This window comes from Macaca nemestrina, chromosome X (genome assembly GCF_043159975.1).
Source record: "Macaca nemestrina isolate mMacNem1 chromosome X, mMacNem.hap1, whole genome shotgun sequence".
NCBI lineage: Eukaryota > Metazoa > Chordata > Mammalia > Primates > Cercopithecidae > Macaca > Macaca nemestrina.
The window spans coordinates 22708474-22727212 of record NC_092145.1 but is presented as its reverse complement, the minus strand read 5'-3'; the positions used below and the strand labels follow the sequence as shown (position 1 = coordinate 22727212).

The following is an 18739-nucleotide window of genomic DNA, read 5'->3' as shown; positions in this document are numbered from 1 at the left end:
AAGAGAGGGAGCAAGAGAGAGAGGTGGAAGTGCCAGACTCTTTTAAGCAAACAGATGTCATGTGACCTCATTACCACAGGGAGGGTACTGAGCCATTCATGAGAGATCTGCTCCCATAATCCAAACACCTCCCACCAGGCCCCACCTCCAACATTGGGGATTACATTTCAACATGAGATTGTGGGGAACACACATCCAAACTCTATCATTTGTGTATAGAAAATCTTGAGGGATACTCTGAAAAACTATTAGAACTTAAAAATGAATTCAACAAGACTGCAGCATACAAGATCAACATTGAAAAATTAACTGGCTGGGCACAGTAGCTCATGCCTGTCATCCCAGCACTCTGGGAGGCCAAAGCGGGCAGATGACTTGAGGTCAGGAGTTTGAGACCAGACTGGCCAACATGGTGAAACCCCATCTCCACTAAAAAGACAAAAATTAGCCGGGCATGGGGCATGCACCTGTAATCCCAGCTACTCAAGAGGCTGAGGCAGGAGAATTGCTTGAACGTGGGAGGCGGAGGTTGCAGTGAGCCAGGATTGTGCCACTGCACTCCAGTCTGGCCGACAGAGACTCCATTGCAAAACAAACAAACAAAAAAAATTATCTTTTTATACAGTAGCAATGAAAAATCCAAAAATGAAAAAAATTCAACTTATAATAATATCAAAAGAGTAAAATACTTATAAATAAATTTAACAAAATAAGTTCAAAACTTACAATCTAAAGGCTTCAAATTAGCACTGAAAGAATTTAAAGACCTAAACAAATGGAAAAATAGCCCGTGTTTATGAATTGAAAAACAATATTGTCCATACGGAAATACTCCCCGAAACTGATCTACAGATTTAATACAATCCCCAAAAAAATCCCAGCCGGCTTCTTTGCAGATATTGATAAGCTGATGCTAAAATTCACAATGAAATTCAAGGTGCCAACAATAGTCAAAACAATCTAGAGAAAGAAAAAATAAATAAAAGATTCGCACTTCCTGCTTTCAAAACTAGCTACAAAGCAACAGTAGTCAAGACTGTGTATCATTTGATTAAAGATAACTTTATAGACAAGTAAAATAGAATCCAGAAATAAACCCAGTCCTAATGGATCTCATGACATGTAGGTCTCTAAAACCCTCACTAATAATTTTTCAAGACCACTGGATTAAACAGAAGTCTCAGTCAAAGCTGCATGTATGCAAATTCTGGCACTTTAAATGGGTTCTCTCCTTAAGCACATAAACCAAAAAGCATGGGAACAACTGGATTAAGAAAGCAAGTGTTCTTTTTTAACCCCCTCTAACTGGCATTAAGTCACCAATCATTGTCAAACACACATCACTTGCTTAATTATTTTGTGTGCACATGTGTATATCTTTAGAACTTCATAAACATATAAATGAGAGGGAGATGCAGATTTAATGTACACACGTATGGCGATAAATACAAAAGCTTCCAGAAGATTGTAGAATGATATACTAATGCTAAAATGATCTCTTTTTTATTTTTTTTATTTGCTTAAGTCACAAAAAAACAAACTGAAGGAGGCGGATGCAAAGCATAGATCCTTACCTAAAAGCAGAAATATTCACAGACCATTTTGTTCAACAATGTAATTTTTTAAAAATACCTTGCTTCAGCTTCATATTCTCATATTAGTATAATTATCTTTCATAAATCTTATGGTGTATTTATACATAAAATCATTTTTACATGTTCATGAAGTTTTTTATTGAAGTAATTTTTCATAAATAGTCTACTATGCACCATTCCCACCAATATGCTTCATTTCAATATTGCTTTAATGAGCTAGAGTTGGCCTATTATACTCTTAGAACATACTGTACCACTTTCAGCAAAAACAAATCACAAAAATAAGTATTTTTGCCTCTAGAGTATCTGGCAATGAGCTCAAATAGTTCGTCAACCTTCAAGCTGTTTTGTCAGTTAATCTTCCACTTAGCAAAGTCTCAGCCATGAGGCATCAGCTAAAGTGGCAATCAGCCCAATGTCACACTGGCCTCTGGTTGTCTTTTTATGGTTCTTCCATACCTTCAACCTAATTTATTTGCCTCCAACATTAATAATGCCTGCCAGGCTGGTAGGCCCAAGCTAATTTGCATTCTCTTTAATGGCACTTTTTTATGGCCTCCAGCTTTGCATAATGGCACTTTTCTAAAGCTGCCTCTTCCAAAAGGAAGAGAATGGTCACTCCTATGGGAATGTGCTACTCTTATTTGGTTATTTCAGCATCAAAATGGATTCTTATCTTCACAATGAGCCCCTAAAATAAAAGTAGGCTTCAGGATTCATTTCATCTGGGACTCCTCCCTTGGTTTTTGAAAGAAAGTATCTTTATTTCACTGGCTCCTCTGTTCCCAGATTACAAGAGATGCCCTGCCTGAACTCATTTATACTACCCTTCAAAGGCTGTGTCTACACTGACCAAATGCAGCAAAAAGCAATAGTCATTTATAGAAACAGGTCACAATTGGTCAAAGCAATGCAACTAACTGCTAATGACACAAATGCCAACATTCTAAAAGAAGCAAGATTCTTTGGCCTCTTACAAATTTTGCATAGTGTATGTACCACATAGCAGTCTACAAGGGGGTAGAAATTAAAATACATTTAAGATTTTCATTTTTCTTATTTGAAAAAAGAAAACCTGAATCTTTTCTCTAGCGTCTTTTTTTATTTCCCTTAAAACATCATACTTCTGTGTGAATCTTCAATGTAAAAAGCATTCGAAATAACTTGGGCATCTAAATCTTTAAGAGGGGAAAAAAGACCTGCAGAGTTCACCTTGAAAGAGTGACTTTTATTAAATTTTTAAAAGGTGTTTTTTAAAAACCAGCTAATATGTTGGATCTTCATATCGCCAGATAGTTACTTCAGGTCTCCATTCCACTTAGCTTGTATAGACATAGCCACAGAAAAGAGAAAGGTTTTTAGAGATTTGTCTGAGAATTTAGTAGACATTAAAATATATCAGACAGGCCAAATATCCCAGTTGATTTTAAATGCCCACTCCAATACTGTCTAGCTGTGAAGATTTAGCAGGTTATGTATCTTGTCCAGTTCTCTGTTTTCTCATCTTTAAATGGGGTTTCAAAACATCTACCTCAGAGGTGCAAAGAGGAGCTGGTACGATTCCTTCTGAAACTATTCCAATCAATAGAAAAAGAGGGAATCCTCCCTCACCCTTTTTATGAGGCCAGCATCATCCTGATACCAAAGCCTGGCAGAGACACAACAAAAGAAGAGAATTTTAGACCAATATCCCTGATGAACATCGATGCAAAAATCCTCAATAAAATACTGGCAAATCAAATCCAGCAGCACATCAAAAAACTTATCCACCACAATCAAGTTGGCTTCATCCCTGGGATGCAAGGCTGGTGCAACATATGCAAATCAATAAACGTAATCCATCATATAAACAGAAGAAAAGACAAAAACCACATGATTATCTTAGTAGATGCAGAAAAGGCCTTCAACAAAATTCAACAGCCCTTCATGCTAAAAACTCATTGATGGAATGTATCTCAAAATAATAAGAGCTATTTATGACAAACCCACAGTCAATATCATACTGAATGAGCAAAACCTGGAAGCATTCCCTTTGAAAACTGACACAAGGCAGGGATGCCCTCTCTCATCACTCCTATTCAACATAGTGTTGTAAGTTCTGGCCACGGCAATCGGGCAGGGGAAAGAAATAAAGGGTATTCAATTAGGAAAAGAGGAAGTCAAATTGTCCTTGTTTGCAGATGACATGATTGTATATTTAGAAAACCCCATCATCTCAGCCCAAAATCTCCTTAAGCTGATAAGCAACTTTAGCAAAGTCTCAGGATACAAAATCAATGTGCAAAAATCACAAGCATTCCTATACACCATTAACAGACAAACAGAGAGCCAAATCATGAATGAACTCCCATTCACAATTGCTTCTAAGAGAATAAAATACCTAGGAATCCAACTTACAAGGGATGTGAAGGACCTTTTCAAGGAGAACTACAAACCACTGATCAAGGAAATAAAAGAGGACACAAACAAATGGAAGAACATTCCATGCTCATGGATAGGAAGAATCACTATCATGAAAACGGCCACACTGCCCATGGTAATTTACAGATTCAATGCCATCCCCATCAAGCTACCAATAACTTTCTTCACAGAATTGGAAAAAACTACTTTAAAGTTCATGTGGAACCAAAAAAGAGCCTGCATTGCCAAGTCAATCCTAAGCCAAAAGAACAAAGCTGGAGGCATCACGCTACCTGACTTCAAACTATACTACAAGGCTACAGTAACCAAAACAGCATGGTACTGGTACCAAAACAGAGATATAGATCAATGGAACAGAAGAGAGTCCTCAGAAATAATACCACACATCTACAACCATCTGATCTTTGACAAACCTGACAAAAACAAGAAATGGGAAAAGGATTCTCTATTTAACAAATGGTGCTGGGAAAACTGGCCAACCATATGTAGAAAGCTGAAACTGGATCCCTTCCTTACACCTTATACAAAAGTTAATTCAAGATGGATTAAAGACTTAAATGTTAGACCTAAAACCATCAAAACCCTAGAAGAAAACCTAGGCAATACCATTCAGGACATAAGCATGGGCAAGGACTTCATGTCTAAAACACCAAAAGCAATGGCAACGAAAGCCAAAATGGACAAATGGGATCTAATTAAACCAAAGAGCTTCTGCACAGCAAAAGAAACTACCATCAGAGTGAACAGGCAACCTACAGAATGGGAGAAAATTTTTGCAATCTACCCATCTGACAAAGGGCTAATATCCAGAATCTACAAAGAACTCAAACAAATTTACAAGAAAAAAGTCAAACAACTCCATCAAAAAGTGGGCAAAGGATATGAATAGATACTTCTCAAAAGAAGACATTTATGCAGCCAACAGACACATGAAAAAATGCCATCCCATTACTGGGTATATACCCAAAGGATTATAAATCATGCTGCTCTAAAGACACATGCACACGTATGTTTATTGCAGCACTATTCACAATAGCAAAGACTTGGAAGTATCCCAAATGTCCATCATTGATAGACTGGATTAAGAAAATGTGGCACATATATACCATGGAATACTATGCAGCCATAAAAAGGATGAGTTCATGTCCTTTGTAGGGACATGGATGCAGCTGGAAACCATCATTCTGAGCAAACTATTGCAAGGACAGAAAACCAAACACCGCATGTTCTCACTCATAGGTGAGAATTGAACAATGAGAACACTTGGACACACGGTGGGGAACATCACACACCAGGGCCTGTCGTGGGGTGAGGGGAGAGGAGAGGGATAGCATTAGGATATATACCTAATGTAAATGACAAGTTAATGGGTGCAGCACACCAACATGGTACATGTATACATATGTAATAAATCTGCATGTTGTGCACATGTACCCTAGAACTTGAAGTATATATATAAAAAGTCTACCTCAGAGGGTTGTTGTGAGAATTAAATGAGAAAATACATAATATGCTCCTTGCACAGGACCTGGCTCAGTAGGCACCCCAAAATAGTAATAGATCTTCATGGAAAATCACCCCAAGTTACCTGGGTCAAACTACCTAAGTCTTGGAGTTCTTCACTTTTGTATGTCAATTAAGAAACGTTATGTGGTCAGTGAAGGAATCATAATACTTACGAATATAGCAAACTACTAACGTTCCTTCACATGCACTCAGGTATAACACAACACCCAATGTTTAAGCACTGCATATGATCAGATAGTATGGTCTACAAGATAATTCATTCAGTGAAGTTTTCATGACTAATTTTAGGGCTCAGTATATGGTCTATTTTCAAAAGTGTTCCATATGCACATAGGAAGAGTGTGTATTCTTCCAATTGGGTGCAAATTATATATATGTGGGCATGTGTGTGTGTGTGTACGTGTGTATTTTAGATGTATATGTGTGTGTATATATATACCCATTATATTGAGCTTGTTAATCATGTTGTTCAAATCCTCTATATCCTTATCCATTTTTTGTTCATTTTACCTATCAATTTCTGAAAAAAAATCAGATTTTATAATTTCTGCTTTTAGCTCTGCCAACTTTTGCTTTATACGTTTCAAACTTACGGTATTAAGCATATACAAGTTTAGAATTGTTATCTGAAAAAAAAAAAACTGAACTGTTAATCATTACACAGTGATCCTGTTTATCCCCAATAATGGTTCTGCCTTAAAGTCTGTTTTGTCTGATATCAACATACCCACATCAGTTTACTTCTGGCTAGTGTTTGCATAGTGTACCTATTCCAATCCTTTTTGTGTGCTTTATGTTCGTATGTTTTACTTTTGTCTCTTATACACAGCACATAGCTGGATTTTTATTTTCATCCATTGTGATAATCTAGGTCTTCACTGGTGAGTTTAGTCAACTCCTATTTATTGTACTCCTATTTATTGTAATAACTGAAGAGTTGGCTGCCATGATCAAAGAGCCCTTTAAAAAATTTCTGGGTTGTGTGATGTAACTTGGTCACCCTAGTCAATTTCTAAATACTCTTTGCTTGTATTGACTCTCCTGTAGTAAGTTAGCAAAAACCCAAGGATCTTTATGAGTAAATTGAAGCTGATACTATCCTGAAGATTTGTAGTTATTAGTACTGTTATGGGAGAAAGTCAATTAATGCAAGGAATGGTGCACACAGGCCTAATCCATGTGCTGTAAATCAATACATTGCACATTTCAATTGCTCTGTATTCGTACAGAATAGTGCATGGAACCGATTCATTAGAACTAAACTCTTCACAAGAAACAGACCAATTCTCTCAGACTCACTAGGGCATCTCCGCTAGTAAAATTTAAAAAGCAATCAAACTGAATAAGAAGTACTCTTTGCAGACACTTACATTGGGGAAGAACATGATTCTTGACAATTCAGAGTAAATGAAGTGCAAATTACTCTCTTATAATATAACTCAGAATTGAAGCTTAAATTGTGACTGAAAAAGAGCCCACAGTTTAATCAGAAAAATACATTTATTGATAATTCCCATGAGCTCCTATTTGATACATTTATATCATAGGATAACAAGTTCAAAACTATTGCCAAGTTATAAATATGGAATTTATGCAAAATTTGCATGTATTAAATTTTATTTTGAATCTGCATGTGTGCCTATATTTGAATATTTATAATATTCCAGAAAAAGCACAGTGGAATGTGCAAGACAGATTTATTTAGTGTAATGCTCTGAAATGTGTCAACGTCTTCAACACAGTTTTTAGAGGCAAAATGGCAGAAATAACAAATGGGATGCAATAAAACCAACTGACTAATCTGCAAAGTTCAATACCTAGTAAAATGAGAAAAGCTCTTTTGCCAACAAATATTTTACTAAAGTTTAGACAAATATTTATGTAAGCTTACAAGGACATTGTTTTAAGGGACATATATCATTAAGTGAATTATTCACTATCCTTTAATGGAAAAGGGGAAATTCCCATCTATACATTTCTTTTTAAACTCAGTGACTAAATACCTCATTTCGTGTGTCACGGAACGTCAATATTAGCTTTTCAACTGTGAAGCACGTTCTTTACACTGTCAAAACAACTTGTACCTATGGTGTAGTTTCAGCGGAGTTTCAACAATAAGATTATGCACCTCACTATATATGTATAGAGTGGTCCTTCAGATATTGGAATAGTTGGACAATGACATTTCTAATCAACTGTATTTATGGTTAACTGGGGGTAATACTCTTATGCAGTGAAACTTCTCTAGTAGGGGGCTGCTTAGCTAAGTGAACTCTCCTTTTCTGCTGGACGAGAGTAACATATACACTAACTGATCTAAGCTCTCAGTTATGGATGTTTAGAACTATAGCCCTTTACCAATCCCAAGATTTTAACTCTTCCAGCCAGGCCATCAGCCCTGGTGTTAACTCACTAGGAAAGAAGCTCATGGAGATCAAAGTCCAGACTATCTCGGATGGCTCTGGCTGAGCAGAATAAGCCTTATATTTCCAACTGTACCACTATTAACTTCCTGTTCCATATAATTTATAAATTAAAATTTATAGTTAATAAATGAGGAAGAAACAATAGCAATTCACTCAAGTAGCTCTATACCGTACTGGCATAAAAAGATTTCCACACATTGTGTGGGAGTATGATAACAGCCAGTTATCGAAAATCAGCAGGCAATGTCTGACTCATCACCTCTGCCTTTCAGTTTGAGGGTTTATTTGGGCTGAGGCTACTCTCCTCATTAAGGACTCCCAGGATATCAAGAAGCTAATGAAATAACCAGCCAGGAACCAAAAAAGTAGACCTGTGTGTAATTAATCACAGCTTAGTAAAACATTATTTTAAAAATTGTTAATGCTTATTGTTATTATATAAATAATGTAGACTAATAAAGAAAATTCAAAACCTTCAGAAAAGCAGAATAAGAAAACAAATCATTAATAGATCTATTAATATTCTGGTATTTTTTTCTTCCAGTCTCTGTCTTTTATGCTTAGATTTGGGAGGGGTAGGAGATGATTTCTCTTGCTCGCTCGCTCACTCTCTCCCTCTCTTTTTTTCTTTAACATAATTGTAGTCATACTGGGTCCATAATTTTCTATCTCTTTTTCTCTTAGCATTAAATCACTAGCAATTTTCCATGCTCTATCAAAGGACATTTAAGTGATTTTGTAATAATCCTTCAAGTGGATGTACTGAGATTTCTCGAACCATTCTTCTCCATGTAGATGTTCAGATTGTTTCCAATTTGTTGCACTTATAATAACTCCAGTTAGCCTCCTAGTATATGTTCTTATAGCATCCTGTACTTTCCCCCCATGGCACTTCATACAATTTTAAGTAATTGACAATTTGTTTTCTGTCTATCTTTCCCACTCCTATGAAGGCAGGGACCACATCTACCTGGTTCTTCCCCGTAATCCCAGCACATAGCACAGGGATAGCAGATACTCAATAAACATTTGCTGAATAAATAAATAAATGAGTGAATGAATGAAAGCATGTATAAAAGTATGTTTTTCTGCAAAATCCCAGAAAAGAAATTATGGGTCATAGAAATAAATATTTTTATATTCTGTATTTATACTATTTATTTCCAAAAAGATCATTCAAGTTACATTCCCACCAACAATGTATGAGATTTTTGATATTTACCATGCTCTTGTCAGCACTGTCTACTTTTTTTGTTTGGTGGTGATGTATGTTGGGTTTTGCTTTGTTTGTTTGTTTGTTTTAATCAGGGTTAGACAGGCAAAAAAAGTATTCTATGTTTAAATGTGCATTTCTTTAGTACCAGTGAAATAAAACAGTTTTTCCATGTCTGCAAACTAGCTGGGGGTCCTATGTTGTATACTGTCTGGTCATGTCCTTTGATTCTCTAATCAATTCATAAGAGTTTTTTGTACAGTAAAGATTTCACCTTTGTGTCCGCTGTAATTGTGCACATTTTTACCAGTTTGAAACCTTTTCATTTTGGCTTTTTTTGACAGATAACCATATTTTATTCTTATGTAATCGTAACTACTGATCTTTTTTCCTTTATTCAAACATCCTTTTCCTTGGCTAAGAGTCCCGTATGTGAATTGCAGCTATCATTTAAATAACAATGCCAATTGTGAATTCAGATTAACTGGGTTTACAGATTCCCACATAAAATGTACGACTGAGCCCAAATCTGCCCCAGAGCCCCAGCTGTCACCTCCTTATTAGGCCTGTCCACTAGAAATCTAGGCAACAAGAATCAGTCATGACTCCTTAGTACCCTCCAGTCCAAACTAGATCCCCTTCTCAACCTCTCCGTTTTGATGGCAGGTACCACCTACATTCCAGACTAGATATCAAGGAGATAGCTTTACCTAGACTTCGACCTTTATTTACTTTCATGGATTTTTTTTTTTTTTTTTTTTTTTTTTTTTGCACTCTTTCCATCCAAGAGCTTCTCATACTTACTGGGGTTGCTCATTGCCATTCAAGTCCTCCACAGTGGAGCCTAACCCCATCTACTTCCCTAACCATTATTTCTCCAAACATGAACCTTTTGGGTCTGGCCAGACCTGCCTAGGTGAGGTTGCTGGACCTCAAAAGGTCATGAGGACTCCATGCCCACCCACAATGCCTCCTTTCTAATTAATACAACTCTCCTACTCCCAGAGGCCTTCTCAAAAGGATGTCTCCTTTTTCTGGCCTGTTCCTCATACTTTAGAAAGGAAAGGGCCCTGGAAATCATCTCTTTTAAATATCCCATTTTATAGATAAGACACTAAGACCAAGGGAGGGGAAAGGGCTTGTCCAAAATCTAAACTTCCTCTCCCAGCTCCTGTCTACACTACACAGTCCAGCACTTCATATGCTAATCTTTATGGACTTGAGGCTGAAGATGGTTATCTTGGCTTTTTTGGTTTCATCTTGGCTCTAATCTCCCCCCAGCTGCTAGCACCATGCCAGAGACACGATAGTTACTCCATCTGCTTTGCCGATTAGACCCAAACTACAACATAACAGATGGACTTTTCTCTATTTTTTGTATATTCTGGTAAATGTATGACATTTTAAAGACATTACTGATTTTCAAATTGTTTTCAAACAAAATCCATTTTTAATTAAATATCTAAAGTACCAAATTGTTCTGTTCTACCATAAGCTCTGTGAGACAGAGAATGATGTCTCTTCCCTGGAATATAATGAACAGTTTCACAAAATCTTGTTTAATGAATGACAGAAAAAAAGGGATGGCTATTCTTTTAATGTCATTTCATACTACCTCAGTTGATGACTCATATCCATAAAAGACAAGCTCTAGTATTTTAATTGCCACATAGCACAGATCTAAAATTATTATTAAGTGATATTAATTCTGAATAGCCTTTTGCACTACCTGAGAACTTACAGCTTTGTCAGGACTCCAACACCATGTTTGACATCCATGCAAAGATGCTAATTAATACTACCGGCATCTACTACATTTACATCATACTACATCTACATCTGTAGATATTGTAATGGTAGATTTCGCCCCCTCTTCTATGAAATAGGTAAGATGGTACCACGGCTCTCAAAGACAGCTGAAGAAATGTATCCTCAGCTAAGTGTAAAGCTGAGAGCCCAACAGCTTAGAGCCTGATGAATCACACAACCAGTACTGACTACTGGCTGTAACAGTCCATTCTGCTTAATGCCTCAGCCTATACCACAAGCTTGTTGTGTCATTTTGCCTCACTGCAAAATCAAGGAAGAGAAAGAGGGAAAGCGTGGGCTTGTGAGGCATGATCAGGTAGACACACTCTATAGTTACAGCTCTTTCAAAATAGAGCCACCTTTTAAGAACAAATGGAAAGAGAAAGCTTTTCCCACAATTTAAAAAAAAATAGAATGACCGAAAAAAGCTTTTCTCCATCTAAACAAACACTGTTTAGTCCTTTCCCATCAATGATATCCTGCTGGATTGAAGATGATAATTAATTACCCTTCCAGATGCCTCAGCCTGCTCCCATCCTGCTCAGCTTTGCAGGGATTCCCAACATGGCAATGAAAGTCCCCTCTGCAATCTAGCCACAAGACCTACCCCTGGTGAATAAAACACCTCGGGGATGTAGAAATCTGTTCTTCTCCCAATGGGTGTGGTAATCCTGGCTCAATCACTCATCCAAACTGAAAATTTTTAGAGATGCTAAAAGTCTAGGGTGCAACGTGAATATGATCAGATTCTTTGACTTGTATAGCCATGGACCCTGACCTCTCAACCCCATTCTGTGCATGCTGGCCAGCATGATACCTAGTGATGAAGAAGGGGGCTAGTGCTATTTCTTTGGGCCCAGTTCTGAATTCCCCCTACAGAACAAATGGCACACTAGAGTTGGCTACAAACAGAGGAAATTTGACCTGAGAAAAGCCTGCAGAATTTGGGACTTTTAACAGCTTGTGAGCAACAATGTTTGGATACACTTTCAAAAATGGTCTCAGAAATTCTAAAATGAGCAAGACCCTTCTCTGACTGCAAACAACACACTGGCAGACAGATGGATGAAATCCAATTTCTGATTTTTTAAAAGAAATATTATTCTTAATAAACAACTTGAGCTTTTCACCAGCCAAGCACTCTCTCTCTCTTTGTCCTCTCCAGGCAACGTGATCACAGTCGTTTCTATTCAGCAGTTATATATCACCCAAGCACTTAACCATCCGCGGAGGCAGAGAAGCATCCCAAAGGTAGCACTGGAAGCAGGATTCAGAGTCTTGGCTTGCAGCCACAATAGCCTCTGATACCCCCCTAATGTGGATGAATGGCTGTGAGTCAGTAGGTGGTTCCTGTCTCAGCTGAAGACTCCTACTGAAGCTCATCCAACCAGGCCTCAGCCTGCTCCCATCCTACTCAGCTTTGCAGAGATTCCCAACATGGCAATGAAAGACCCCTCTGCAATCTAGCCACAAGACTTATCCCCAGTGAATAGAAAGCCTTAGGGATGTAGAAATCCGTTCTTCTCGCAAGGTGTGTGGTAACCCTGGCCCAAAAACTCATCCAAACTCACATGTTGTAAAATGACTGACGATGATAATGATGTAGGTGATAACAACAGCCAACATGTATTGACTGTTCATTCACTTTGTGGGAATGACTAACATGAAAGACCTTACTGTGTTTTTGCAGAAAACCCTTGTTCATCAGGTGCAGTCAACAGAGCAAGGGTTGTGGAGTCAGACAGAACTGGAGTCAGATGCTTGCTGTGCCGCAAAAAAAAACTCAGTGACCCAGGGAAGCCCTTTAGCCTTTTTGGGCTTCATTCTCATCTGATAAATGGGGATACTTTTGTCCACTTTGGCCTCTTGCTGAAGATTGTGTAAGTTTACAGAGGAATACCAGAGATAAGGGATATGAATGCTTATCACAAACTGGAGTGCACTCTACACAGGATCTGGTCAAGGGTCACATGGCCGGTTAGTGGCTGGCCTAGAACTAAGGCCCAGCTGTCTGAACTCCCAGGCCAGAAAGGTGGAACTGTTGTTCCCCTCAGTTGAGAGGAGCACAGAGACCACCAGCTGTCATGGAGAGGCTGTTTGACACAGGAACACCCAAAAGCTGACTCTCCCATTTCCAGACACCAGTTTCTCACCCCCACATTTCACCACTGGTGCAGCTGCCTTTACCTCTAAATTTTCTCCTAGCACAGACACATACAACAGTCATATACACACACTCTCTCATTCTCACACACACATGCACACCTTAGTTCTTACAGATTATCAGAACTCACAGAACTGGTCCTGCAACCCCTAGGGATCTGTCAACATCCAGGGAAATTCTGGAACCCCTAGGCTATCCCTATTCTTCAAGGTAAATATTTCTGGAGGTGGGCAGGAATGAATGAAATAAAAAGGTGCTCTTGAGGTAGCAATGCATTTCTCTAGCAAATTTTATTTCATTTTTGCAAATACTGTAAAATCCAGTAACTGTGACTTTTTAGAACGTGGTTTTTCTTTGATTAGACTAGATGGCACTGTGGCATCACCCTTTTATTTATTTTTTTTTTTTATTTTTTTTTTTTTTTATTTTTTTTTTTGAGACGGAGTCTCACGCTGTTGCCCAGGCTGGAGTGCAGTGGCGCGATCTCGGCTCACTGCAAGCTCCGCCTCCCGGGTTCCCGCCATTCTCCTGCCTCAGCCTCCTGAGTAGCTGGGACTACAGGCGCCCGCCACCGCGCCCGGCTAATTTTTTTTGTATTTTTAGTAGAGACGGGGTTTCACTGTGGTCTCGATCTCCTGACCTTGTGATCCGCCCGCCTCGGCCTCCCAAAGTGCTGGGATTACAGGCTTGAGCCACCGCGCCCGGCCTGCATCACCCTTTTAATAACCAAGAAAATCCTATGTCATTTCAAATAATTTTGCTTCAATTTGGGACAATCCAAGAGGCTTTGAGGGGTCCTGGTTATCTTCTGGAGAATTCGGGAAGGAATCTGCTAGAGGACTGTAGCCACCAAACAGATAATCTAGGCCACATTAATAATGTGTGTTTATAGACAACATACCCTGACCTACATGTTCAAAAGGATCAGTAAAGGCACATGTGCCCCAAGGAACTCCAGACAAGGCCATGGCTTTCATGGTGACCAAGACCTTGTTTTCACTTCTCTGCTATAGTCGTGGCTGTGGAATTCTACTTTTCCCCAGAAGAGCTTTTTAAATATTACCACCTCTCACTACACCTACAAGGTCTGTCAGTATGACAAATTCTTTTCAATATTGCCAAATTGTTTGGGAACTTCTTAAACACCAGAATATTGTTGTGACAATGACTTAGACAATTGTACCAATGGATTGAGGTCCTGGAGCTAAGTAAGGTTTTCTTGGGGTGGAAGAAAAAAAACGTTAGTATTGTAAAGGAAATACAAGTTTGGCAGATTCTGCCACAATTCCAGCATTTGAGAAAGCACACTGTAAACTGAGAGAAGAGAGAGTGAAGAGGAGAGGCAGGGGGTGATGTTCCCCCTAAATCTCAATGGTAATCTGAAAGTCAAGGCTCTAGGGCTCTATTTGCTGCAGTTGGACAGAAAAATCCACACTGGTTGTTGCATTCTGACAGTCAACTGCAAAGCATCCCCTTGTCCAGGGTAACAAGTGCACCCGGAGGGGATGGGGGCGGTACACAGACATGTCCTTGCCAGCCCAGTGACCCTATCCAGAGGCCTCCAGGCCATGAAACTCACCTTGTGCACCCCCTAGACTCCCTCCTTCAGCCCAGATTTGTTTTAAGGAGACTTGCGAAACAGTAGCCCTGGCTGGACCAACTGCACCCCATAGCACTCACTTCCCCCACCCCACCACCACCCACTTTACAGTACTCCATGACCTCCAGCAACTGGACATCGCCTCTGGAGGAAGGAAAATACCCTTGCTTCTGGCTACAGACTATTAATAAATCAGTTTTTACCGCATCAGCCCAGGCTCACAGAAAATGGGCTGGCAGCGCCCCATGCCGGGGCTCGGGCTCGGGCTTGGGCTTTTTAAATACTTTTTGTAAATCAGGAGAGGTTCCTGGTGGCTGAACCCCACATGGGGTCCAGGGCACCATCCCAGCCCGCCCTTCGGTCCGCGGGGTGCCCCCAGCACTCCTAAAGAGCTACAGATGCCTCTCATGCAGCCAGTGGTGAGAGGCAAGCCTGGGAACCACGAGCTCTCCTTGGATGTCGGAAAATAGAGACAGAGGGACACCCAGCAGCCCGGGGAGAGCAGAGCTAGAGCGGGGAAGGAGGGAGGTGATAAAAGTCTGGCAAGAAGAGAGAAACAGAAAGGGTAAGAGAGCAAAAGAAGAAAAGCGAAAGAGGGGAATGGAAAGAAGGAAACAGCGAGCAAACAGGAGCAGACAAGATCTGGGGCACAAGAGAGAAAGAGGGAGAACAAGGCAAATAGACGAAGCGAGAAAAAAGGGGGAGGGAAGAATGCGGGCGCCGAAAGGAGGAAGAGCGCGCTAAAAGGAGACTTCGGAACCCGGGTGCAGAGTAGAGGAAAGGAGGTATCCAGAGACGGTGCACCGAGAGCGCGGCTCTTTAGGGCTCTCCAGTGCGGAGACTGAGTGCGATGCCCCGTCCCAGCGGCCAGTGAGGCGCTTGTTCCGGGCCTCTCGGCTGCCTCCCCCCTCCAGTTCTCCCAACCATCACGCAGGCCACCCTGCGGACAGACAGACGGTCAGTCCGGGGCCAGAGCGGAAAGCCTTTCTGAGGCCGCCACAGCGCCGCGAACGTGCGCTACTGGGCGCCCAGCACCGCCCAGTCGGGGTGCAAACGCCCGGGCGCCAGGGTGCCTGCTAGGTCCCCGGCTTGGGGCAGCCGCGCCTCCCAGTCCTCCTAGGCCCGAGTCCCGCTTGACTACGGGAGCGCACTCACCTGGACGGTCTCAGCCTGGCGTCGCGCTTGCCGTCCACCACAGAGGGCACACAGCTGGTGAGCTCAGTCCAGTCGGCGTGCAACCCGCAGCTCCAGCCCGTGGAGAACCTGGAGAAGAGCCAGGTCTCCCGCTTACCCGGCCGGTGGCAAGTGCATTTCTTCTGACCCACGCGGCACTCGCACGGCTGCTCCAGCTGGATGTTGCGCACCAAGTGGCGGCCGAAAGTGGTGCCCCCGGTCTTCTGGATGTGCAGGAACACGATCAGGTCATCGCCTTTGATGTCGAAGTCTACCTTGCGCAGGAGGTCGCCGCGGGTGAAATTGTAGCGGGGCACGAACCTGGCGGAGCTCTCATCCTCCGAGCGGTACGGGTCCCGCACCGGGGAGCTGAACGCCTGCAGGCGGAGGAGCTGGCATTCTGTGCCGGGGCATACGTATTGGAGGACGATCACGGCAAATAGGAAGAGCATCACCAAAGCTAGCAGCAGCTTGTTGGATTTCTCATCCATGTTCCCGACGCTGGGGGAAACCCAAGCTCGTTACGTCAATCCCGCAGCTCGGCCCGCGCTCGCCGTGCCCCCGCACCGCCCCCTCCCCCTGGAGCCGCCGCTGCGCCCCTCTCCCCCTCCCCTCCGCACCGAGTACTCCACGGCGGCGGCGGCTGCGGCGGCGGCTCCCTTCCCCGCTTCCTTCCTTCCCGGCAGGCTCAGCGCTGTGGCTTCTGCGGCACACACACACCCCCACCCCGACTCCTTCCCGCGGGCCGCTCGCCCCCTCCCCCCGCCAGAGCTCTTCGGAGCTCCCCAGAGCCCCTCCGCGGGTTTTCGACCCAGTGGGACCCCTCCGGGCCCAGTCGCCCCACTCCCCTCAACTCACGCCCCCAGTCCGGGCCCCCGTGTGTCTCGCTCCACTCTCGGTGGCTCCCATCCCCATCCCGCTTCGCCCGCCGGACTCTCCGAGCTCTTCTGCCCCCATCCCTTTTGGAGCGCACACCTCTGTCCGGGTTTCTCCCCGCATGCCCCGAAGCCCTCCTTTAGCCCGCGCCCGCGCCCGCTTGCCCACCCGGGAGGCGGCCTCGAGGGAGCTCGGAGCCGGGCGCTCACAGTTCCCCTGGGGGAAGGAGCCCGCCCGCAGCCCGACTTGCTAGCGGAGACGCTGCGCTGCCGGTGCCAGCGGAACAGTGGCGACGGAGCCGCGGCGTGGCCAAATGCGCGCCGCGCCCCTCCAGAGACCCCAGCCTGTCCACCAATGGCCAGCTGGAACTTTGCGCCCTTCTATATCCCCCGCGGCTGCCTTCCCTTCCCGTACAGCACCTTCGCACCCTGGCCTGGGGGCGCGAACCCCGCTTTCACCTAGAACGTACCTGGCCAGGGGGCCGAAAATCTTGGAGAAGATCGCACCGAGCACGTGCTTCAGCGAGTGGCCCAGGGCGGCCAGGCCCCGAGTGAGCAGGACCCGGCAGAGGGAGCCCAGGTCCCAGCGTCGCCTGAGGACGTGCATCCGCCTGCGGCGGCCCCGGGACAGCAGCGCGAAAAGCGGGGCGCACGCGGCTCCCGCCAGGGAAGAAGACGCCTTTCGGGGCTTGTCCAGGAGCGGCCGGGAGTGGAATCCGTGAGACACACCCCTAGGAGGGTCCGCGCGAACTGAGGCGGCGACCGACCCTGGCCGGCTCGCTGCCAATTCGGCCTCTACTCTGGAATGCCGGCGGGGACAGGTGGTGCGGGCGGGCGCTCCTCGTTCCGGTTGCCGCGGCGGCTCGAACGCCCGGACTGCACACGCAGGCAGTGCCATTCCCCCCTTCAGGCAACTCAGGGTACTAAGGATCACGAGCGAGCTTAAATTTATATAATAATGCCTCACGCCTAAGAGCTCGAGCCACTTCACAAGCAGAGAACCTGGGTTTTCTCTTTTCTAGGAGTACGGAGGTCACTCTGCTTAGCGCATCACTCCACTTGGGCTCGTAATTTCAACCTCTCCTAAAATAGCAAAGGCGCAAATTGGAGCTTTTCCGTCTCTCTTTGCCAATTTCCATTCTCCAGCGGAAGCGGGGGCATTTTCTGAAAAGGTAAGTCAGCATGATAAAAAGACAGCATGACCAAAAAGCATTACAGAATGACAATCTGACCTTTTTTAGAGCACAGACTGTCTTCTTGCTGAATCCTGTGTACCAAACCCTGTGCCTGCAGGAGGGCTTGACTCACAAAATGTTTGTTGAATGAATGGATACATAACTAAAAACTCCATCAGAGTGAGACCATCTAATCCAAGGTAATGTGACACATGAGGAAACTGAGGCCCAGAGAGGGGTAGGGACGTGCCCAAGGTCACACAGCAGAGCCCCGGGTTTGAACCCAAGAAACCCGGCACCATCCACCTATTTCCTGATACTAACACCACCTTCTCTAATAAATAGGCACCGATCTTCCTCAAGCTCCAGTGTCTGAAAGGCTCTTTGCTGTTGCAGGACCAGGGATGCAAGGATTAACACGGAAAGAATGGATGTCCCTTCAGGAAAAGGACCCTGGGAACTCAGGACTCAGTCTGTCCCCATCTGATTGATCAAAGGGGCTTGCTGTACATCAGGACACTGGTGTTTCCGTGACTGAGTGTGCAACTCCCTCCGGTCCCATTGCTGCAGAAGGGGCACCGGTTGGCAGCAGTGTTTCTGAGCAGTGCTGTTGGCACTGGGGCCACTGAGTGAGAGGATGCGGACCACGAGCTGAGTTCTGGGGTGGGGGCATGTCCCTCCTGGAGACAGGCTCTCCCAGTATCTCCCTCACTGAGCTCTGCTCCATCCCTTTCCTGTTCTATCTATGCCATGAAGCGGCA

The 18739-nt window shown here is 43.5% G+C and overlaps 1 protein-coding gene across 6 annotated transcripts in view; it reads right to left on the bottom strand.

The window, feature by feature from the left end:
- Positions 1-17701, bottom strand: part of LOC105481428 (heparan sulfate 6-O-sulfotransferase 2) — a 356581-nt gene extending 338880 nt beyond the window's left edge. For 5 of the 6 annotated variants that reach the window (XM_011741023.2, XM_024792755.2, XM_011741026.2 and 2 more), the window contains exons 1-2: positions 17274-17701; positions 15911-16429 (exon numbers count right to left, since the gene is read on the bottom strand). In XM_011741023.2, the coding sequence (XP_011739325.1) occupies positions 15911-16429; positions 17274-17701 (947 nt within the window). Of the gene's footprint in view, positions 1-15910; positions 16430-16548; positions 16591-17273 lie in introns of those variants that run through there. The other variant, XM_071088366.1, reaches the window with a different exon arrangement.
- Between the last annotated feature and the right edge of the window lie 1038 nt (positions 17702-18739).